Genomic DNA, 20,510 nt, shown 5'->3' with positions numbered 1-20,510 from the left:
GTTCGTTTAGCACCTCTCCGATCTCTACAGGGTCCACACTCAACTTCCCACTTCTGTCTTTGACTGGCCCTATTCCTACCCTAGTTATTTTATGTCTTTTATTCCTCAAATACCTATAGAAAACTTTAGGGTTCTTTATTCTATTTGCTAAAGACTGCTCGTGTCCTCTCTTTGTTCTTAACTCTCTCTTTAAATCCTTTCTAGCTGATCTGGAACTCTCCATCGACTCATCTGAGCCATCTTACCTCATCAACAAAGAAATTTACAGCCCAGGAACAGGCCCTTCGGCCCTCCAAGCCTGAGCCGATCCAAATGTACTGTCTAAACTTGTTGCTCAATTCCTAAGCATCTGTGTCCCTCTCTTCCCCAACTACTCATGCATCTGTCCAGATGCATCTCAAATGAATCTCCCGTGCCTGCCTCTACCACCTCTGCTGGCAACACATTCCAGACACCCACCACCCTCTGTGTGAAGTACTTGCCGCGTGTCTCCCCCTTAAACTTTCCACCTCTCGCCTTGAAAGCGTGACCTCTCGTTATTGAATCCTTCACCCTGGGAAAAAGCTTGTCTCTATCCACCCTGTCTATACCCTTCATGATTTTGTAAACCTCAGTCAGGTCCCCCCTCAGTCTCCTTTTTTCTAGTGAAAATAAACCTAACCTACATGACCTCTCTTCATAGCTCACATCTTCCATACCAGGCAACATCCTCGTAAACCTTCCCTGCACCCTCTCCAAAGCGTCCACATCCTTTTGGTAATGTGGTGACCAGAACTGTACACAGCATTCTAAATGCGGCCGAACCAATGTCTGGTACAATGTTAACATGACTTGCCAGCTCTTATACTCAATACTCCGTCCAATGAAGGCAAGCATTCTATATGCTTTCTTGACCACTCTGTCCACCTGTGCAGCAACCTTCAGGGTACAATGGACTTGCACTCCCCGATCTCTCTGCCCATCAACTTTTCCCAAGGCTCTTCCATTCATTGTATAATTCGTTCTAGAATTAGTCTTGCCTAAATGTATCACCTCACATTTGTCTGGATTGAAATCCATCTGTCACTTTTTTGCCCAACTCTCCAGTCTATCTATATCCTCCTGTATTTTCTGATGGTCCCTTATGCTTTCTGCTACTCCACCAATCTTCTTGTCATCTGCAAACTTGCTGATCATACCAACAGTGCCCTCTTCTAGATCATTTATGTATATCACAAACAACAGTGGCCCCAACACTGACCCCTGTGGAACACCACTGGTCACCTTTCTCCATTTCGAGAAACTCCCTTCAACTACTACTCTCTGTCTCCTGTTGCTCAACTAGTTCTTTATCCACCTAGCTAGAACACCCTGCACACCATATGTCTTCGCTTTCTCCATTAGTCTACCATGGGGAACCTTATCAAACACCTTATTAACACCATGTATATGACATCAACAGTCCTTCCTTCATCTATCAACTTGGTCACTTCCTCGAAGAACTCTATTAAGTTGGTAAGGCACGATCTCCCCTACAACACAGTTGTATGGGCGGCACGGTGGCACTGTGGTTGGCACTGTGGTTAGCACTGCTGCCTCACAGCGCCAGAGACCCGGGTTCAATTCCCGCCTCAGGCGACTGACTGTGTGGAGTTTGCACATTCTCCCCGTGTCTGCGTGGGTTTCCTCCGGGTGCTCCGGTTTCCTCCCACAGTCCAAAGATATGCAGGTCAGGTGAATTGACCATGCTAAATTGCCCGTAGTGTTAGGTAAGGGGGAGATGTAGGGGTATGGGTGGGTTGCGCTTCGGCGGGGCAGTGTGGACTTGTTGGGCAGAAGGGCCTGTTTCCACACTGTAAGTAATCTAATCTAAAAATAATGTTGCCTATCACTGATAAGCCCTCCTTTTCTAAATATAAGTAGTCCCACAGGTTTATTTGAAATCACCTGACTAAGGAGCAGCACTCCAAAAGCTTGTGATTTCATATAAACCAGTTGAACTATAACCTGGTGCCATGTAAATTCTGGCTTTTTTTTGGTCAATTTAATCACCTTAGATCGAACACACTCATTAATTTCCATTGTTAGCCATGTTTGGGCCATCTTTCTGGTTTTAATTTTGTGCTTTACAAGAATGACCAAATATTGTAGTTTCTCCATGCACTCTTTAAATGTTTACCATTGCCTATCCACCACCATCCTTTTAAGTAGCGTTCCTCGACTATCACTGATAAGCCCATTCTTTTCTAAATATAAATAGATCCTATCCCTCAGTACCTTCTCCAGCAACTTTCCCACCACTGACATCCGGCTCACTGGTCTGTAGTTACCCGGAATATCCCTACTACCCTTCTTGTACAGGGGGACAACATGAGCAACCCTCCAGTCCTCCGGCACCTCACCTGTATTTAAGGATGCCACAAATATCTGTCAGGGCCCCAGCTGTTTCCCCTCTCACCTCCCTGGGGATTTGTCCACCTTAATAACCTCTAGCCTACCCAGCACACAGAACATTGAACATTACAATGCAGTACAGGCCCTTCGGCCCTCGATGTTGCGCCGCCCTGTCATACTAATCTGAAGCCCATCCCACCTACGCTATTCCATGTACGTCCATATGCCTGTCCAATGACGACTTAAATGCACTTAAACTTGGCGAATCTACTACCAATGCAGGCAAAGCATTCCATACCCTTACTACTCTGAGTAAAGAAACTACCTCTAACATCTGTCTTACACCTATCTCCCCTCACTTTAAAGTTGTGCCCCCTCATGTTTGCCGTCCCATACTTGGAAAAAGGCTCTCCCTGTCCACCCTATCTAACCCTCTGATTATCTTGTATGTCTCTATTAAGTCACCTCTCAACCTTCTTCTCTCTAATGAGAACAGCCTCAAGGCCCTCAGCCTTTCCTCGTAAGATATTCCTTCCATACCAGGCAACATCCTAGTAAACGTTTTCTGTGCCCTCTGCAAAGCATTCATATTCTTGTAGTTTAGTGACCAGAACTGTAAGCAATATTCCAACTGTGGTCTAACTAAAGTTCCACAAAGTTGTAGCATAACTTGCCTATCCTTGTACTCATTGCCCCTTTGAATGAAGTCAGGCATGCCATAGACCTTTTTTACTCCCTTCTCTATCTGCACCGTGACCTTCAATGATGTGTGGACCTGCAAACCCAGATGTCTCAGGGTTCTGCCATTCACTGTATAATTTCCACCTGTACTTATAGAACATAGAACAGTACAGCACAGAACAGGCCCTTCAGCCCACGATGTTGTGCCGACCATTGATCCTCATGTATGTACCCTCAAATTTCTGTGACCATATGCATGTCCAGCAGTCTCTTAAATGTCCCCAATGACCTTGCTTCCACAACTGCTGCTGACAACGCGTTCCATGCTCTCTCAACTCTGTGTAAAGAACCAGCCTCTGACATCCCCTCTATACTTTTCTCCAACCAGCTTAAAACTATGACCTCTCGTGTTAGCCATTTCTGCCCTGGGAAATGGTCTCTGGCTATCGACTCCATCTATGCCTCTCATTCTCTTGTATATCTCAATTAGGACCCCTCTCCTCCTCCTTTTCTCCAATTAAAAAAGTCTGAGCTCAGTCAACCTCTCTTCATAAGATAAACCCTCCAGTCCAGGCAGCATCCTGGTAAACCTCCTCTGAACCCTCTCCAAAGCATCCACATCTTTCCTATAATAGGGCGACCAGAACTGGATGCAGTATTCCAAGTGCGGTCTAACCAAAGTTTTATAGAGCTGCAACAAGATCTCACGACTCTTAAACTCAATACCCCTGTTAATGAAAGCCAAAACACCATATGCTTTCTTAACAACCCTGTCCACTTGGGTGGCCATTTTAAGGGATCTATGTACCTGCACACCAAGATCCCTCTGTTCCTCCACACTGCCAAGAATCCTATCCTTAATCCTGTACTTAGCTTTCATATTCGACCTTCCAAAATGCAATACCTCGCATTTATCCAGGTTGAACTCCATCTGCCACCTCTCAGCCCATCTCTGCATCCTGTCAATGTCCCGCTGCAGCCTCCAACTTGACCTTTCAAAATGTATCACCTCGCAATGGTCTAAATTAAACTCCATCTGTCATTTTTCTGCCCAAGCCTCCAACTGATCTATGTCCTTTGTATCATCTTCAAACTTACTAATTGGAGCAGCTGTGTTTTTCTCCAAATCATTTATGTAGACCACGAACAGCAGAGGTTCCAGTACTGATGTCTGTGCAACACCACGAGTCACAACCTGCCATTCCGAAAAACATCCTTCCATTGCTCCCACTCTTCCCTATGACTAAACTAGTTCTGTGCCCATCTTGCCAGTTCACCCCGATACCATGTGACTTCACCTTTTGTGCCAATCTACCATGAGGGGACCTTGTCAATAACTGCTTTTCCCTCATCAATCATCTTCGTCACCTTTTCAAAAAACTTGATAAGTTAGTGAGGCATGATCTTCCCTGCACAAGACAATGCTGTCTGTCGCTAATAAGTCCATTTCCTTCTGAATGCACTTAAATCTTGTCCCTAAGAATCTTTTCCAATAAATTCCCCACCACTGACGTGAGGCTCACAGGCCTATAATTTCTTGGATTATCCCTTAAGCAATGGGTCAACATTGGCTATTCTCCATTCCTCTGGGACCTCACCTTTGACCAAAGAGGATACAAAGATGTCTGTCATATTGTTGTAAGTAGTAAAATGACAATGTCATATATTTAAACACTGGCACTCTGAACATCAGATTGATGGTAATTTTGCTCCATATTAACCATGTCAGAGGTTATTGGTACTGAGATGCATGTCAAAACTGAGATGTTGAGTTTCACTTTTGCTGTTTGGATGGGACTAATTGCATTTTGTTAATTGTGATTAATTATGTTGTTGCCAGGAGGATTATTTGGGCGATTACCAGACCTGTAACCCATCAGATCAGTTGACTGTGCTCATTCCTTCCCTCCTATCTGCTTTCAATTCCCATTTGATCAGCTTCACAATATCCAGTTTAGTTGGGTTTGACATGTGACTTTGTTGGGGCTGGAGGTTTGGTCTGACATTTGTATCAATGTGAGAAACTGAAAGTAGCTCTGATGTTTACCGCAGTGCTGCACCCTTACCGGAACATTTTGGGCTTGTGGCAACCGGACATTGGACCCTACGGTGGACTGCTTAATGTGGTTGTAAGTAACAGATTTTATGGCTCTGTGTTACATTTTGGTTTTTTGAACTGACATTCTGGTTTTGCTTCAAGTTTTGTGTAGTCTGCTCTCTATCCCATTCCGATATTTGGAGTTAAATTTCTGAAATGTTAAAAAAATTGCTTTAAAATCCTATATGATTATGCTATTCTGAGAGAAGAAACTGCTTTCCAACCTATGAGGAAGGATCAGTCCCTGTGTTTGCTGACCTGCATTGACTCCCAGTTTGATATTACCTCAACTTTAAAATTTAATCCTTGTTTTTATACCTCTTCCTATCTTTGTAACCTCTTTCCCCCATTTTATTTGAGAAATGTTAAGACACAGGGTAAACCCCACTGCTAATTTATACCAGCCAAACAGAAAAGATTCACCCCGTGCTGTAATCTGTTAGAATTCGTGAGGCAAAAAAACCATCCCCAAAGGTACTATTTAAAGTAAAAATTTAAGAACTGTATTCTTTAAGTCTAACCGAGAATATTAACTGGCAACTATTTACACTCCTTTCTCTTAAACCTGTCTTTTACCTCCCCCCTACAACACTGGTCTGATTTAAAAATCCCAATTATGATTTACAAAAAAAAATCACATTTCAAAACCAGTCAGCTTTACCGAGTGTCTACTGTAGGTTTTCCTCTTTAGATTCTCTCTCCAGGTCAGTTTCGATGTTTTTTCTATACACGCTCCTTCTCCAGACAAGTACCTCTCAGAGCTCTTACTAGCAGCCTACATCTATTGGTCTTCGCTGCTCTGGCTAAATGTTCAAAATATCTGATATTTATGCACCAAAACATTGAGTGATTTCATTTGGTTTTAATATTGTCAAAATACTAAATTAAAGTTTGATTAGAGTTTGGTATCTTGGGGCATAATTTAACCTGATTGGCCGAATTTCAATTTATTTTTGTATCCGGGTGACACAGCTCTTAGCTAGTTGTTTCAACCAAATATTACATTGTTACCTTGTTCCGTACTCTCTGTTTCTCCAAGTCCTTGCTAACTTTTTAACTCTCTTAAAGGTACAGTACCCCTATATCTTCATAGCATCTTCATAACCCGTTAAGAAAAAATGAACCATAATAATGAAAAGATAGCTTAATTTTTTCTCTAATCCTTAACTACAATATCATGATATGTATATGACTTTAAGTTCATATTAACTTCCTCCCACATATATATAACATTGAATAGATATATTTTATCTATACTTTATCTGTTAAATCCACGACAACGCATCTGCGATTGCATTCTTACGACCTGCAACATGTATGATATATAAGTTAAAAGTTTGTAACATACGACTCTACCGCAATAGTCTCATTCTTGTCTTTAAAATGTTCTAAGAATGTAAGAGGATTCTGATCTGTGTACACAACCGTCTCCAACACATTGTTCATGACATACACTTTAAAATCTTGTAAGGCCAGTACCGAACTCAACAATAGTTCTTTTTCGATCGTAGAGTATTTCCTCTGGTGGATGTTGAGTTTCTTCGAAAAGTAACCAACCGGCAGTTCAATCCCATCCTCATCTTCCTGTATCAGTACAGTTCCAACCCCTATGTCACCAGCATCGATGGTAACTTTAAAAGGTCTTGAAAATGTTTGATATAGCTAAAACTGGTGCAGTGACTAATATTGCTTACAAATGCTTGAATGCCTCCTGGCGTCGTTCTGTCCACTGAAACTTTGTGTTCTTCAACAAATCGGTTAACGGTGCCATGACGCTGCTGAAGTTTGGAACAAACTTACGAGAGAATCTGCTTAGTCCTACGAATCAAACCTCTTGCTTCGAAGTTGATTGTGGAAATTCCTCGGTGGGCCTTCGTCTTTGCGTTCCTTGGGGTCAACTTTCCATTACTGATGTTATGTCCCAAGAATGCCACCTCTGCTTTGGTGAATTAAGTTTTACATTTATTACCAGTTTTGCTTCTCATAGTCGTTCAGGGCTCTGCCAACTGTACCAGCTAACTAAAGAACTCTGCCAACTAAAGATCACTACATCGTTCAAATAGACTGCACGGTTTGTTAACCCAGTCACAGCTCTGTTCGTGAGTCTTTGGAATGTGGTGGGTACATTCTTCATTCCATAGGGCATCACTTTAAATTGATATAGTCCATTTGGGGTTACAAATGCAGAAACCACGCAGTAAGTCCAACTTGGTGATGTAACTGGCTTGTCCGACTTTCTTGATACAGTCCTTCACTCTCAGAATTGAATATGAGTCTGATTTTTGTAATAGTGTGACCTTCTGATAATCCACACAAAATCGTTGAGTCCCATCCAGTTTCGGAATTAAGGCGATTGGTGAGCTCCACTAGCTCTGGCTCAGTTCAATGCCACTCTAATCTTGACTCTAATCTCCAGCATCTGCAGTCCTCACTTTCGGTGATATCCTCATTGAGCATGGCCTCCACCACCTCCTGGACCTGTCTGGCTTTGAAAGGATTAAGCCAATAGGGGTGGTGTTTTAGTGGAGCAGTATTCTCTACGTCTGCTTCGTGTACAATAGCATTAGTCCTCCCCAGCTGATTCTTACATATGTCCTTATATTGCAGAAACAAATCTTTCAACTGTGTTCCATGCTCCTGAGACAGCTTACTAACCTATCCCACTCCTCAAGGACTACTTCATTTTTTAACTCCACAGTGGAAACACCTGAGGCCTTTCACCTCCCTTTCACCCTCTTGGGTTTCTTTTTTAACTTGTGGTAAACTCTTAACAGTGTTCTCGACTCTTTGTTTTGTAGTCTAGGATCTCCCCTTCTCCCAACTTCTATCTCTCACTGGATGAAATTCTGACAGGAAACTTGTCTTATGCATCAATATGTACTCATCTGCTAATTCTGCTGCCCTTCTCACTTCCTGAACTTTCTGTTCCTCCACATGAATTCTTATCATCTCTGGAAGTGAGTTTTTAAACTCCTCCAGCAGAATAATCTCTCTTAGAGCCTCAAAGGTCCTATCTATAAAGCACGCATCCATCAATGAAAATGACCATGTTTAATTATTTTTCATTCAACATAAATCTGACCTGGTTCCTCCTTTGTTTCTGAACTGCTGTCTATACGCTTCTGGTACCAATTCATAAGCACTTAAAATAGCCTGTTTGATCTCTTCATAATCTCTTGACCCCTCATCTGACAGCGTAGCAAATACTTCAGTAGCTCTGCCTACCAGTTTAGTCTGAACTAGCATTACCCATAAATCCTTGGACCACTCCATCTGCCGAGCCAATTTTTTGAATGAAGTAAAGAAGGCTTTGACATCTTTCTCATCAAAATGTGGCAGAGTTTTGACATGTTTCGACATATCACTATCATCCCATTTTCATATCAGTTGAAGCAAACAGTCAGACACAGTATAACTCTAACTTTTTTTATTCTGACCCCTGGAGAGAGCTCGAGCCCATGGATGCCAAGACATGAGTTCTTGCTCTTCTCTCAAACAGCAGATTCTTAAGAAATTATATAGTCACCTATAGGGAGCAGCATCCAAATAAGGCAACATCTAATATTGATTAGGTAACCATTACAATCATGCTAGCTGAGCCTTTGTCAAGCAACCCTAAACTTAATTCTTTCCCTACCTGCTCATACCTTATACACCCTCTCATCACTATCTTTACTGGGCATTTTTCATACTCCAAATCTATTCAAATCTATCCAAATCTCAGACTAGATCTGTCTAAACCTGTTCAAACCATGAATCAGAGACCCAAATTGTTCAAATCCTGGCGACGAGCCCCCAACCAGTTAAGACAAAGGGTAAACCGCACTGCTAATTTAAACCAGCCACACAGAAAAGATTCACCCCGTGCTGTAATCTATTAGAATTCGAGAGGTAAAGAACCATCCCTAAAGTCACTATTTAATATAAAAATTTAAGAACTTTATTCTTTAAGTCTAGCAGAGAATATTAACTGACAACTATTTACAACGCCTTTCTCTTAAACCTATCTTTTACCTCCCCCACTACAATACTGGTCCGACTAAAAACCCTGTTTACAATTTACAAAAAAAATCATACTTCAAAACCAGTCAGCTTTGCCACGTATCCTCTGTAGATTCCTCCTTGGTTCTCTCTCCAGGTCGGTTTTGATGTTTTTTCTGTGCAAGTGATGTTTCTCAATGTTTTATTCGATACACACTCCTTCTCCAGACAGGTACCTCTCAGAGAGCTTTTACTGGCAACCTACATCTGTCAGTCTTTTGGCAGTTCTCTTTGCCGCTCTAGCTAACTGTTCAAAATGTCTAATATTTATATCCCAAAACATTGGATCATTTCATTGGTTTTAATATTGTCAAATACTAAATTCAAATTTGATTGGAGTTTGGTACCTTGGGGCATAATTTAAACTGGTCAAATTTGAATTTTTTTTTCTAGGCAACCTAGCTCTTAGTTAGTTGTTTCAACCAAATGTTATGTTGTTACCTTGTTCCATACTCTCTGCTTCTCTAAGTCTTTGTTAGCTTTTCAACTCTCTTAAAGGTACAGGACCCCTACATCATCATAACAGAAAGCTGCAGTTCTCCAATTCTGGCCTCTTGTAATCCTTTGAATTTCCTCATCATTGCTAGTTTGCTTTCACCTCTCTGGAGTTATTCATTACTGTACAGATACCTGAGATTCCATATAGGAACAACAGTACTCCAGTTGTGGCCTGACCAATGCTCTGTACAACTCCAACATTACTTTCCTGCTCTGATACTCCAAGACATGATTGAAAACAAGTGTCCTATATTTCACCTTAACTATCCTATTCATGTGCTCTGCTGACTACAGAGATCTGTGAATAATTAACCCAAGGTCTCTAAGCTATCTATGTCCTACCATTCACTAAATATTCCCCTTCAGGATTAAATGCCATCTTCCCATCTTACTGACCCTTCTATATCGTCCTTTAACCTACCAGCATCTTCGCTATTAACTGCTCTACCAATCTTGGTGTCATCTGCAAATTTGGTTCACGTTCCTCCCAAGTTTTCATCTATACATTTATGTATGTAACAAACAATAAAGGATCCCAGTACTGATGCTTCTAGTACACTACTAGAAGCCAGCCTCCAGTCATTCGAATAGTCTTCTACTACTATCCTTTGTGTCCTATGACTCAGCCTGTTTCTGATCCACAAGTTCCACGTGCTTTAATCTTCTCAATAAGTCTCCCATGTGGGATCTCGTCAAAAGCTTTGCTAAAATCATGTAAACAACATCAACTGAACTTCCCTCATCTGCACACTTGATCACGTTTTCAAAAAATTCTGACAAATTTGTTAGGCAGGACCTCCCTCTGACAAAGCCATGCTGATTATCCCTAATTATCCTATGTCCTTACAAGTGGGTATTAATTTGTTCATTTAGAAGTTTCTCCAATAGTTTCCCTACTGCTGGCGTGAGACTTACCGGTCTGTAATTTTCTGGTTCGTCTCTACCGCCCTTCTTAAAAAGTGGAATCGCATTAGCAATATTCTGGTCTTCTGGCACTTTCTCTGTGAACAAAGAAGAATTAAAATATTGTGCCAGAACCTTTGCCATTTCTTGCCTCGTCTCCCTCAGCAACTTGAAATTACAAATCATCCGGGCCAGGAAATTTGTTGTTTTTTAATCACGACAGTACCTCCCTATTTCCTATATTAAACTGTGCAAGTTCCTCACAATCCTTTTCCTGAATTCCGTACCTACGTTCTCCTTTTCCAGAGTAAGGACCGAAAAGAATTATTCATTCAACACCTTTCCAGTATCTGTGGTTTCAAACAAAAGTTGTCCCCTTGGTCCCTAATAGGCCTAACTTTTTCCCCTGGTTATTAATGTATTTCTAAAATATCTCTGGATTCTCCCTAATCCTGTTCTCAAATCCTTTTTCATGCCCCATTTTTGCTCTTCTGTTTGCTTTCTTAAGTTTCCTCCTTCACTCCATGTATTCATCTGGGGCCGCAGCTGAAGTGTTCCCTTTGGACTTGCTAAATGTCCTTGTCTTTTTTCTTATCCAGTCCTGAATTGTCCTAGACGTCGAATTCTATGAGCCTATTGCTCCTAAAGTTCCCTCGAAAGCGTACATGTTGGACCTGTACTCTTCCCAACTCCATTTCGAATGTCCCCTTTTACTCTGCTGTAGACTTAACTGCAAGGAGCTGTTGCTAGTTGTTGTGGTTCTGTTCGCCGAGCTGGGAATTTGTGTTGCAGACGTTTCGTCCCCTGTCTAGGTGACATCCTCAGTGCTTGGAAGCCTCCTATGAAGCGCTTCTGTGATGTTTCCTCCGGCATTTATAGTGATTTGTACCTGCCGCTTCCGGTTGTCAGTTCCAGCTGTCCGTTGCAGTGGCCGGTATATTGGGTCCAGGTCGATGTGCTTATTGATTGAATCAGTGGATGAGTGCCATGCCTCTAGGAATTCCCTGGCTGTGCTCTGTTTGGCTTGTCCAATAATAGTAGTGTTGTCCCAGTCAAACTCATGTTGCTTGTCATCTGAGTGTATGGCTGGAAAAGCGCAGCAGGTCAGGCAGCATCCAAGGAATAGGAGAATCGACATTTCGGGCATAAGCCCTTCTTCAGGTGCTACCAAGGATAGTTTCGTGGCGAGTTGGTATTCATGGATGCGGATTGTTAGCTGTCTTCCTGTTTGTCCTGTATGTAGTGTTTTGTGCAGTACTTGCATGGGATTTTGTACACTACATTGTACACTACACTACACTAGTGTACAAACTCCCACGCAAGGACTGCACAAAACACTACGTAGGACAAACAGGAAGACAGCTAACGATCCGCATCCATGAACACCAACTCGCCACGAAACGACACGACCAGCTATCCTTAGTAGCCACACACGCAGATGACAAGCAATATGAATTCGACTGGGACAACACTACTATTATCAGACAAGCCAAACAGAGAACAGCCAGGGAATTCCTAGAGGCATGGCACTCATCCACAGATTCAATCAATAAGCACATCGACCTGGACCCAATATACCGGCCACTGCAACGGACAGCTGGAACTGACAACCGGAAGCGGCAGATACAAATCACTATAAATGCTGGAGGAAAGATCACGGAAGCGCTTCACAGGAGGCTCCCAAGCACTGAGGATGTCACCTAGACAGGGGACGAAACGGCTGCAACACAAATTCCCAGCTCGGCGAACACAACCACAACGAGCACCCAAGCTACAAATCTTCTCCCAAACTTTAAAGCTGTTGCTGGTCTATTGTGGGCAGATCCTGATTTATTTTAATAAAATCTGCCTTCCCTCAATCCAAAGCCATCTTTTTCCTTGTCCAGAAAAAATTTGAACCATACCATGTTGTGGTCACTACCGCTAAAATGTTCCCCCACTGGCACATCAAATGCTTGTCTGACACCTTTCCCCAGAACCAGATCCAGCACTGCACCATTCCTTGTTGGCCCTTCTACATACTGCATCAAAAAACTCCTTTAGATATATTTCAAGAAATCCACCTCATCCTTACCACTATGACTATCCCAATTTATGTTGTAAATGTTGAAATTACCCAGTTATTACTATACAACTCTGAACTGTCTACATATTTGCTCCTTTATTTCCCACTAACTCTTTGGGGGGCCTATAGTATACGCTCAGTAAAGTAGCTACCCCTTTAACATTCCTAAATTCTACCCACAAAGCCTTGTTGAAAGACCATTCCAATATATCATCTTTCATTAATGCAGCAATTGACTCCTTAATCAGTACTGCTAACCTTTCCCCACCCTTTTTACACCCCCTCCCCTCTGTCTCACCTAAAGATCCTATACCCCAGAATATTAATCTGCCAGTCCAGAACTTCCCTCAACCATGTTTCTGTGATAGCAACGATATCCTATTTCCATGTGTCAATCCACACAATTAACTCAGTCTTATGAATTATACTTGTAGTATTAAAGACCATCCAGCCTTACCTTTACTCTCTTGACACTCAATGTAGCTAAACTTGTTCTGTCTTGCTTATTTTGTTGTGGCATGATGTGACTCTATTTCATTGATATTCTGTGTCCTCTTTCCCCCTGCCAGATTAATTTAAACACACTTAATTTGCCTATCATTTCCACATTTAGAACATAGAACAATACTGCACAGAACAGGCCCTTTGGCCCTTGATGTTGCACCAACCTGTGAACTATTCTCAGCTCGTTCCCCTACATTATCCCATCATCCATGTGCTTATCCAAGGATTGTTTAAATCTCCCTAATGTGGCTGAGTTAACTATATAGGCAGGTAGAGCATTCCACGCCCTTACCACTCTGTGTAAAGAACCTGCCTCTGACATCTGTCGTAAATCTATCACCCCTCAATTTGTAGTTGTTCCCCTTCGTACAAACTGATGTCATCATCCTAGGAAAAAGACTTTCACTGTCTACCCTATCTAATCCCCTGATCATCTTGTATGTCTCTATCAAATCCCCTCTTAGCCGCCGCCTTTCCAATGAGAACAGACCCAAGTCTCTCAGCCTTTCCTCATAAGACCTTCCCTCCAGACCAGGCAACATCCTGGTAAATCTCCTCTGCACCTTTTCCAGTGCTTCCACACCCTTCTCGAAATATGGCGACCAGAACTATACACAATATTCCAAGTGCGGCCACACTAGCGTTTTGTTTAGTTGCATCATGATCCTTCTACCAATGAAACCTAACACACCTTATGTCGTCTTAACAGCACTATCAACCTGGGTGGCAACTTTCAGGGATCTATGTACCTGGACTCCAAGATCCCTCTGCACATCCACACTGCCAAAAATCTTTCCATTGACCCAGTACTCTACCTTACTTGCTGACTTATATTGGCTCCTGGTCCAGAATGCCTGATTAACAAAAATTCTCAGCCTAGTTTTCAAGTGCCTCCTGGGCTTCAGCCCTCCCAATCTCTCTCTCATGACCTCTTTAATCACAACCATTTGATATCTATAGTTCTTGACTCCTGGTGTTGAGCCGCCATGATTTTAATCATATCACTGATGGCGACTGTGTCTTCAGTTGCTTTAAGGCTTTAATATCTGGAATTCCTGAACTTCTCCTTCATTTTGCTTTCCTTTCTTCCTTAAGAGACTCTTAAAACCTACCCCTTTGACCAAACATTTGGCTATCTGCTGTAACCTTCTGTTATGTGGCTGCATGTCAAGATTTGTTAATGGTTTAGTCAAGCTTAGGAATTGTTTGCCATGTATAAATAGGAGTTATTGTTGTGATGTGTTCTGTTGCTTTAGCTCTCTTTGGGTTGTGAGAGTTGCAGTGCAATTGAGCATCTTCAATGAGTGTCTTGAGTTGCTTTCCATGAAGGTGATATACAAAGAAAATTTACAGCCCAGGAACAGGTCCTTCGGTCCTCCAAACCTGAGCCGATCCAAATGTGCTGTCTAAACTTGTCGGTCAATTCCTAAGCATCTGCATTCCTCTATACCCCATTTACTCATACATTTATCCGGACACATCTTAAATGAATCTACCGTGCCTGTCTCTATCACCTCTGCTGGCAACACGTTCCAGATGCCCACCATCCTCTGTGTGAAGTACTTGCTGCGTGTTTCCCTCTTAAACTTTCCACCTCTCACCTTGAAAGCATGACCTCTCGTTATTGAATCCCTCACCCTGGGGAAAAAGCTTGTCTCTATCCACCCTGTCTATACCTTCATGATTTTGTAAACCTCAATCTGGTCCCCCGTCAATCTCCTTTTTTCTAATGAAACTTAACCTCTCTTCATAGCTAGCACCTTCCATACCAGGCAACATCCTCATAAACCTTCCCTGCACCCTCTCCAAAGCGTCCACATCCTTTTGGTAATGTGACGACCAGAACTGTACACAGTATTCTAAAAGTGACCGAACCAATGTCTTGTACAATGTTAACATGACTTGCCAGCTCTTAAACTCAATACCCCGTCCAATGAAAGCAAGCATACTATATGCCTCCTTGACCACTCTATCCACATGTGCAGCAATCTTCAGGGTACAATGGACTTGCACTCCCCGATCTCTCTGCCTACCAACTTTTCCCAAGGCTCTTCAATTCATTGTATAATTCGCTCTATAATTAGACTTGCCTAAATGCATCACCTCACATTTGTCTGGATTGAAAGCCCTCTGTCACTTTTCTACCTAACTGTCCAGTCTATCTATATCCTCCTGTATTCTCTGACAGTCCCTTATGCTTTCTGCTACTCCACCAATCTTTGTGTCATCTGCAAACTTGCTGATCATACCAACAGTGCCCTCTTCTAGATCATATGTGTATATTACAAACAACAGTGGCCCCAACACTGACCCCTGTGGAACACCACTGGTCACCTTTCTCCATTTCGAGAAACTCCCTTCAACTACTACTCTCTGTCTCCTGTTGCTCAACTAGTTCTTTATCCACTTAGCTAGAACACCCTGCACACCATATGACTCCACTTTCTCCATTAGTCTACCATGGGGAGCCTTATCAAACACCTTAGTAAAGTCTGTGTATATGACATCAACAACCCTTCCTTCATCTATCAACTTGGTCACTTCCTCGAAGAACTCTATTAAGTTGGTAATGATGCAACATTCACCGGTGTGTGTTATTAACTTATAGGTAGACGGGTTGTTTATTATTGGCTGGATGTACTTACCTCCTCATGATCCTAGAGTCAATGATGCAATGCGCTGCAAACCTTTGTTCCGAATTCATCTGTGTGATAAGAATAAGGCTGAAGTGGAATGCATGTATGGTCACAAGGGATCTCACAAAGGTGATATTCAGGTATGAAGAAATATTTTTTATTTCGATTGTTCGTCCTTGATAGAAATGATAAGTTTATCCCAAAAAATAAAACACAAAAATTATCCCTTTCAAAGATGTCTTCCGAAGCCATGTGAACCAGCTTCTCTGCCGAATGCATATCCCCATCTCCCATATTTGACTCTTCAAGTCTGTTTTGGCATTTAGTAAGATTGTGGCTGATCTGATTATTTTATTTCTCTGAATACTCTTGATTCTCTTTTCAGTCAAGAACCTATCTGACATAAAAGGTATTCAAGTCCTTGCCTTCAAGAGAATTCCACACATTGATGACCCTCTGTGGAAAAAGCATTCTCATCCCCTCCATCATGAATGGCAAAACCCCTTATCTTAAAACCGTCACCTAGTTCTAATTCCTTTCAAGTGTACTGGAGATCTTCAAGGCAATCACCTTGTATGACTCTAAACTTCAATGGACATCAGTCCAATCTGTCCAAACCTCTCTTATAAGATAACTCCTTCATCGAGGGGAGCAAATGAGCTTTCTCTGCTTTGCTTCTGATGCATTTATATCTGTTTTTGTGTAAGGAAATTGAAGCTGCACTATTCTCAATATGGTCTTATTAATCCCTTATACACTGTTAAATTTCCCAACTTCAATATTCTATTTACCTTGCAATAAATCATAGTTGATTTGCCTTCCTAATTACTTGCTGTAATTCATAACCTTTTGTGATTCATGTACCAGGACTTTCAGGTCCCCTGTATCTCAGTGCTGCAATCTTTCTCCATTTAAATCAGAAATTGCTTTTTCATTCTTTCTCCCAAGATGAAAAAGTTCACATTTTCCCACGTTTATACTCCACCTACCAAGATTTGCTCACTCACCTAACCTAACAATGTATCTTTGCAGACTCTGTTTTGCTCTCAATTTGTCTCGTAATCATTTTTGTATCATCTATAGATTTGGCAACCGTGCAATTAGTCCTTCATCTAAGTCATTTATACAAATTGTAAATTGTTGCAACCCCGGGATTCTTGGCCCCGACTTGCCCACTGCACTCATTTCTTTTCTGCAAGTCCCCAAATCCCTGTCTGTGACTTAAAAACATACTCCCACCCCATATTCTGGATGTGCAGCATGCAGTGCCATATTTTGTTTGCATGAAAGGTGGTGGTATTTTTGGATGCAAGACAGAGTGTCTGTTGAAGTGAGGAACTTTCTTTGGAATAATCCTGAGTAGACTACAATTCAACCAATGGGCCACACACCCCAAAGGGAAACATGAGGGAGTAAGACCACATAGAGAATCTTGAAATTGATTCCTTTTCAGTTCTATTTTGTGCAGCTGTTTGCAATTTTGCAAACCTACGAATGATGTTGTTTGCTACTATAGATTCAACATGGGAGATAGAAAGATAGGTGGAAGGACAGGTAGTGCTGAAGAAATGGGGAGGCTTTGGAAGGACTTGGACAGGCTAGGTGACTGGGCAAAGAAGTGGCAGATGGGAATACAATGTGGGAAAGTGAGAGGTTATGCAGTTCGATAGGACGAATAGAGGCGTAGACTATTTCCTAAATGGTGAAAGGCTTGGAAATCTGAAGTGCAAAGGGACTTGAGTCCTAGATCAGGATTCTCTTCAGGTTAACATACAGGTTCAGTTAGCTGTTAGGAAGGCAAATGCAATGTTAGCATTCATTTCAAGAGGGTTATAATACAAATATCATTGAAACTGCACAAGGCTTTGATCAAGCTCCATTTGGAATATCATAAGCAGTTTTGGCTCCTGTATCTTAGAAAGAATATGCTGGTGTTGAATGGAGTCTCGAGATTTACACGAATGATCCCCCGGCTGAAAGACTTGTCATATTAGGAAAGGTTGAGAATTCTAGTCTGTACTCTGAAGTTTTAGAAGGATGAGGTGGGATATGATTGGAATATTATAGAATAGTAAGAGGCCTGGCGGCATGATGGCTCAGTAATTAGCACAGCTGCCTTCACAGCATCAGGGACAGGTTCAATACCAGCCTTGAGCGACTCTGTGAGGAGTTGGCACATTCTCCCTGCGAGGTAAAAACAATGACTGCAGATGCTGGAAACCAGATTCTAGATTAGTGGTGCTGGAAGAGCACAGCAATTCAGGCAGCATCCGAGGACAGGCAAAATCGACGTTTCGGGCAAAAGCCAGGGCTTTTGCCCGAAACGTCGATTTTGCCTGTCCTCGGATGCTGCCTGAATTGCTGTGCTCTTCCAGCACCACTAATCCACATTCTCCCTGCGTCTGTGTCGGTTTCCTCTGGGTGCTCCTGTTTCCTCCCACTGTCCAAAGATGTGCAGATTAGGTGGATTGGCTATATGACATTGGCCAGTGTCCAGGGATGTGTAGGTTAGGTGCGTTAGCCAGGGGAAATGCAGGGTTACAGGGATGAAGTGAGAGGATGGAGTCTGTGTGAGATGCTGTTCAGAGAGTGGGTGTGGACTTGCTAAATGTTCTGTTTCCAAGCTAAGAATTTTATAGAAAAAGACCTCGATACAGTGGGCATGGAGAAGATGCTTACACTAATAGAAGAGACTAGAACGTAAGGGTATAGCCCCAGAGTTAAGGGACAATCGTTTAGAACTGAGATGAGGTATTTCTTCAGCCACACGGTGGTGAATCTGTGAAACAGTGGGCTGTAGAGGCCAAGTAGTTGAGTAAATTTAAAATAGTTACAGGGAGAAGGGAGGACGATGGGGTTAACAAACGCATTAGCCATAACTGATCCGATGGGCCGAATGACTTAATTCTACTCCTATATTTTATGGTCTTAAACTTTGAACTGGACCATTGTGAAAGCTTATATGTTCTTTGAAAGATACAGGGTTCTGCAGTTAAGAGCTTTTTTTTATTTTGTAGATTGTAAAGAAGGATGAGTTTTCAACCAAGTGTAATCAGACTGATTTCCACCGGATGGCTGGAGGGAGACAGGAGGTAAGTGAAGCTGAGGGTCTGACAGCCTGTGGATCTAGATCCCCGACAGGGCAAAACGTTTCTCAAGGAGTAGGCTGGCGTTCTGTTGATGAACTTGATTTGAAATTATGCTCAGTTGCTTTCTATATGTTCTGGGGAGTTGTCAGTTAGCATTGATGTCCAGCCTTAGAATGGATCATTCTTGTTGCTACTAACAGTAAAGTTATACCAGTTATGTCTTTGAGTGTTTGTTTCATGTTGCATGGATACAAATGTCTTGACCCTGCACTCTTGTATTCTGTTTTTTTTAAAAGTCAGCTTGCTGCTCCTGATATTTGTAACTATGAGCTTAGAATCATAGAATCCTTGCAGACCATTCAGCCCATCCATTCCACACCGATCCTCCAAAGAGCATCTCACCAGACTCATCCCTCTATCCTATCCCTGTAATCCTGCATTTCCCATGGCTAATCCACCTAACCTGCACATTTTTGAACTGTGGGAGAAAACTGGAGCATCCGGAGGAAACCCACATAGGCACCGTGAGAATGTGCAAATTCTACACAGTCGTCTGAGGTTGGAATTGAAACCAGGGCCCTGGCGCTGTGAGGCAGCAGTGCTAACCACTGAGCCAAAGTGCTGCCCATAAGTTCGAGGTTTCTGTCAATAGCTGATTTGAAGGCCTTGAGGAATGAAAACAGTGTCAAGACATCCTAAAGTGCTTTACAGCCAGTAAAGTACTTTCACAATAGTATAGATAAACATTGTGATAATATGTAAATGTAGAGTCAATGGGAATTGTGGGGAAAGGGGACGAACTCCCCACTGATTGGACTACATCTCAACCAAATGCTTTAGCATGTTGGGGATTAATTATCTTAGCTCCAGGATACCCCTGCAGGAGTTCCTCAGGGTAGTGTTCTTAGCCCATTCATCTTCAGACTTCATCAGTGACCTACCCTCCAATAGCAGTAAGAAATTGAGATGCACCATTTGCAACTCCATAGATACTAAAGTAGTCCATGTCCAAATATAGCAATACCTGGCTCGGGCTGACAAGTGGCAAGTAATGTTCACGACTCACAAGTGCCAGGCAATAACCATCTTCAATAAGAGAATCTAACCATATCCCCTTTACATTCAATGGCATTCCCATTGCTAAATTGCATAAGAACATAACACAAGTACTGGGAGCAGAAGAAACAACTCAACCCTTGAACCTGCTCCACCATTTGATATGATCATGAATGACCTTATCTCAACTCCACTTTCCTGCCTGCTCTCCATAAACCTTCAACCCATTGTTAATTAAAAATCTGTCTATCTCTTCCTTAAGTTTACTTAATGTCCTGGCATCCAGTATACTATTTTGTTTAATTCCACAGACTCACTGTGCTTTGAGAGGAGTTATTTCTCCTCATCTGTTACCCCTTATCCTAAAACTATCCTATAACTACTTGTTCCCCTCATGAGGAAACAAGCTTTCTCCATCTACTTTCAGTCCCCTTTTAGCATCTTGTATACCTCCATTAGATCTTCTCTCAAGTCTTCTAAATTCCAGAGTATAGGCCTAAACTGCTCCATCTCCCTTAAGATGAACTCTTCATCACTAGAGTCAATCCAGTGGAACTCCCATGAAC

At 42.2% G+C, this 20,510-nt stretch overlaps 1 protein-coding gene across 5 annotated transcripts in view; it reads left to right on the top strand.

The window, feature by feature from the left end:
• fbxo31 (F-box protein 31) overlaps positions 1-20,510 on the top strand; it is a 54,068-nt gene that overhangs the window by 10,011 nt on the left and 23,547 nt on the right. For 4 of the 5 annotated variants that reach the window (XM_043706472.2, XM_043706473.2, XM_087995645.1 and 1 more), the window contains 3 exons: positions 5,107-5,183; positions 15,772-15,939; positions 18,817-18,891. In XM_043706472.2, coding sequence (XP_043562407.1) covers positions 5,107-5,183; positions 15,772-15,939; positions 18,817-18,891 — 320 coding nt within the window. The remainder of the gene's footprint in view (positions 1-5,106; positions 5,184-15,771; positions 15,940-18,816; positions 18,892-20,510) is intronic. The other variant, XM_087995643.1, reaches the window with a different exon arrangement.

Source organism: Chiloscyllium plagiosum, unplaced genomic scaffold, assembly GCF_037043375.1.
Source record: "Chiloscyllium plagiosum isolate Xiang-an unplaced genomic scaffold, Cpla_swu_hap1 HiC_scaffold_17, whole genome shotgun sequence".
NCBI classification, from domain to species: domain Eukaryota; kingdom Metazoa; phylum Chordata; class Chondrichthyes; order Orectolobiformes; family Hemiscylliidae; genus Chiloscyllium; species Chiloscyllium plagiosum.
The sequence above is the reverse complement of the archived record's forward strand: the minus strand, read 5'-3'. Positions and strand labels throughout refer to the sequence as shown.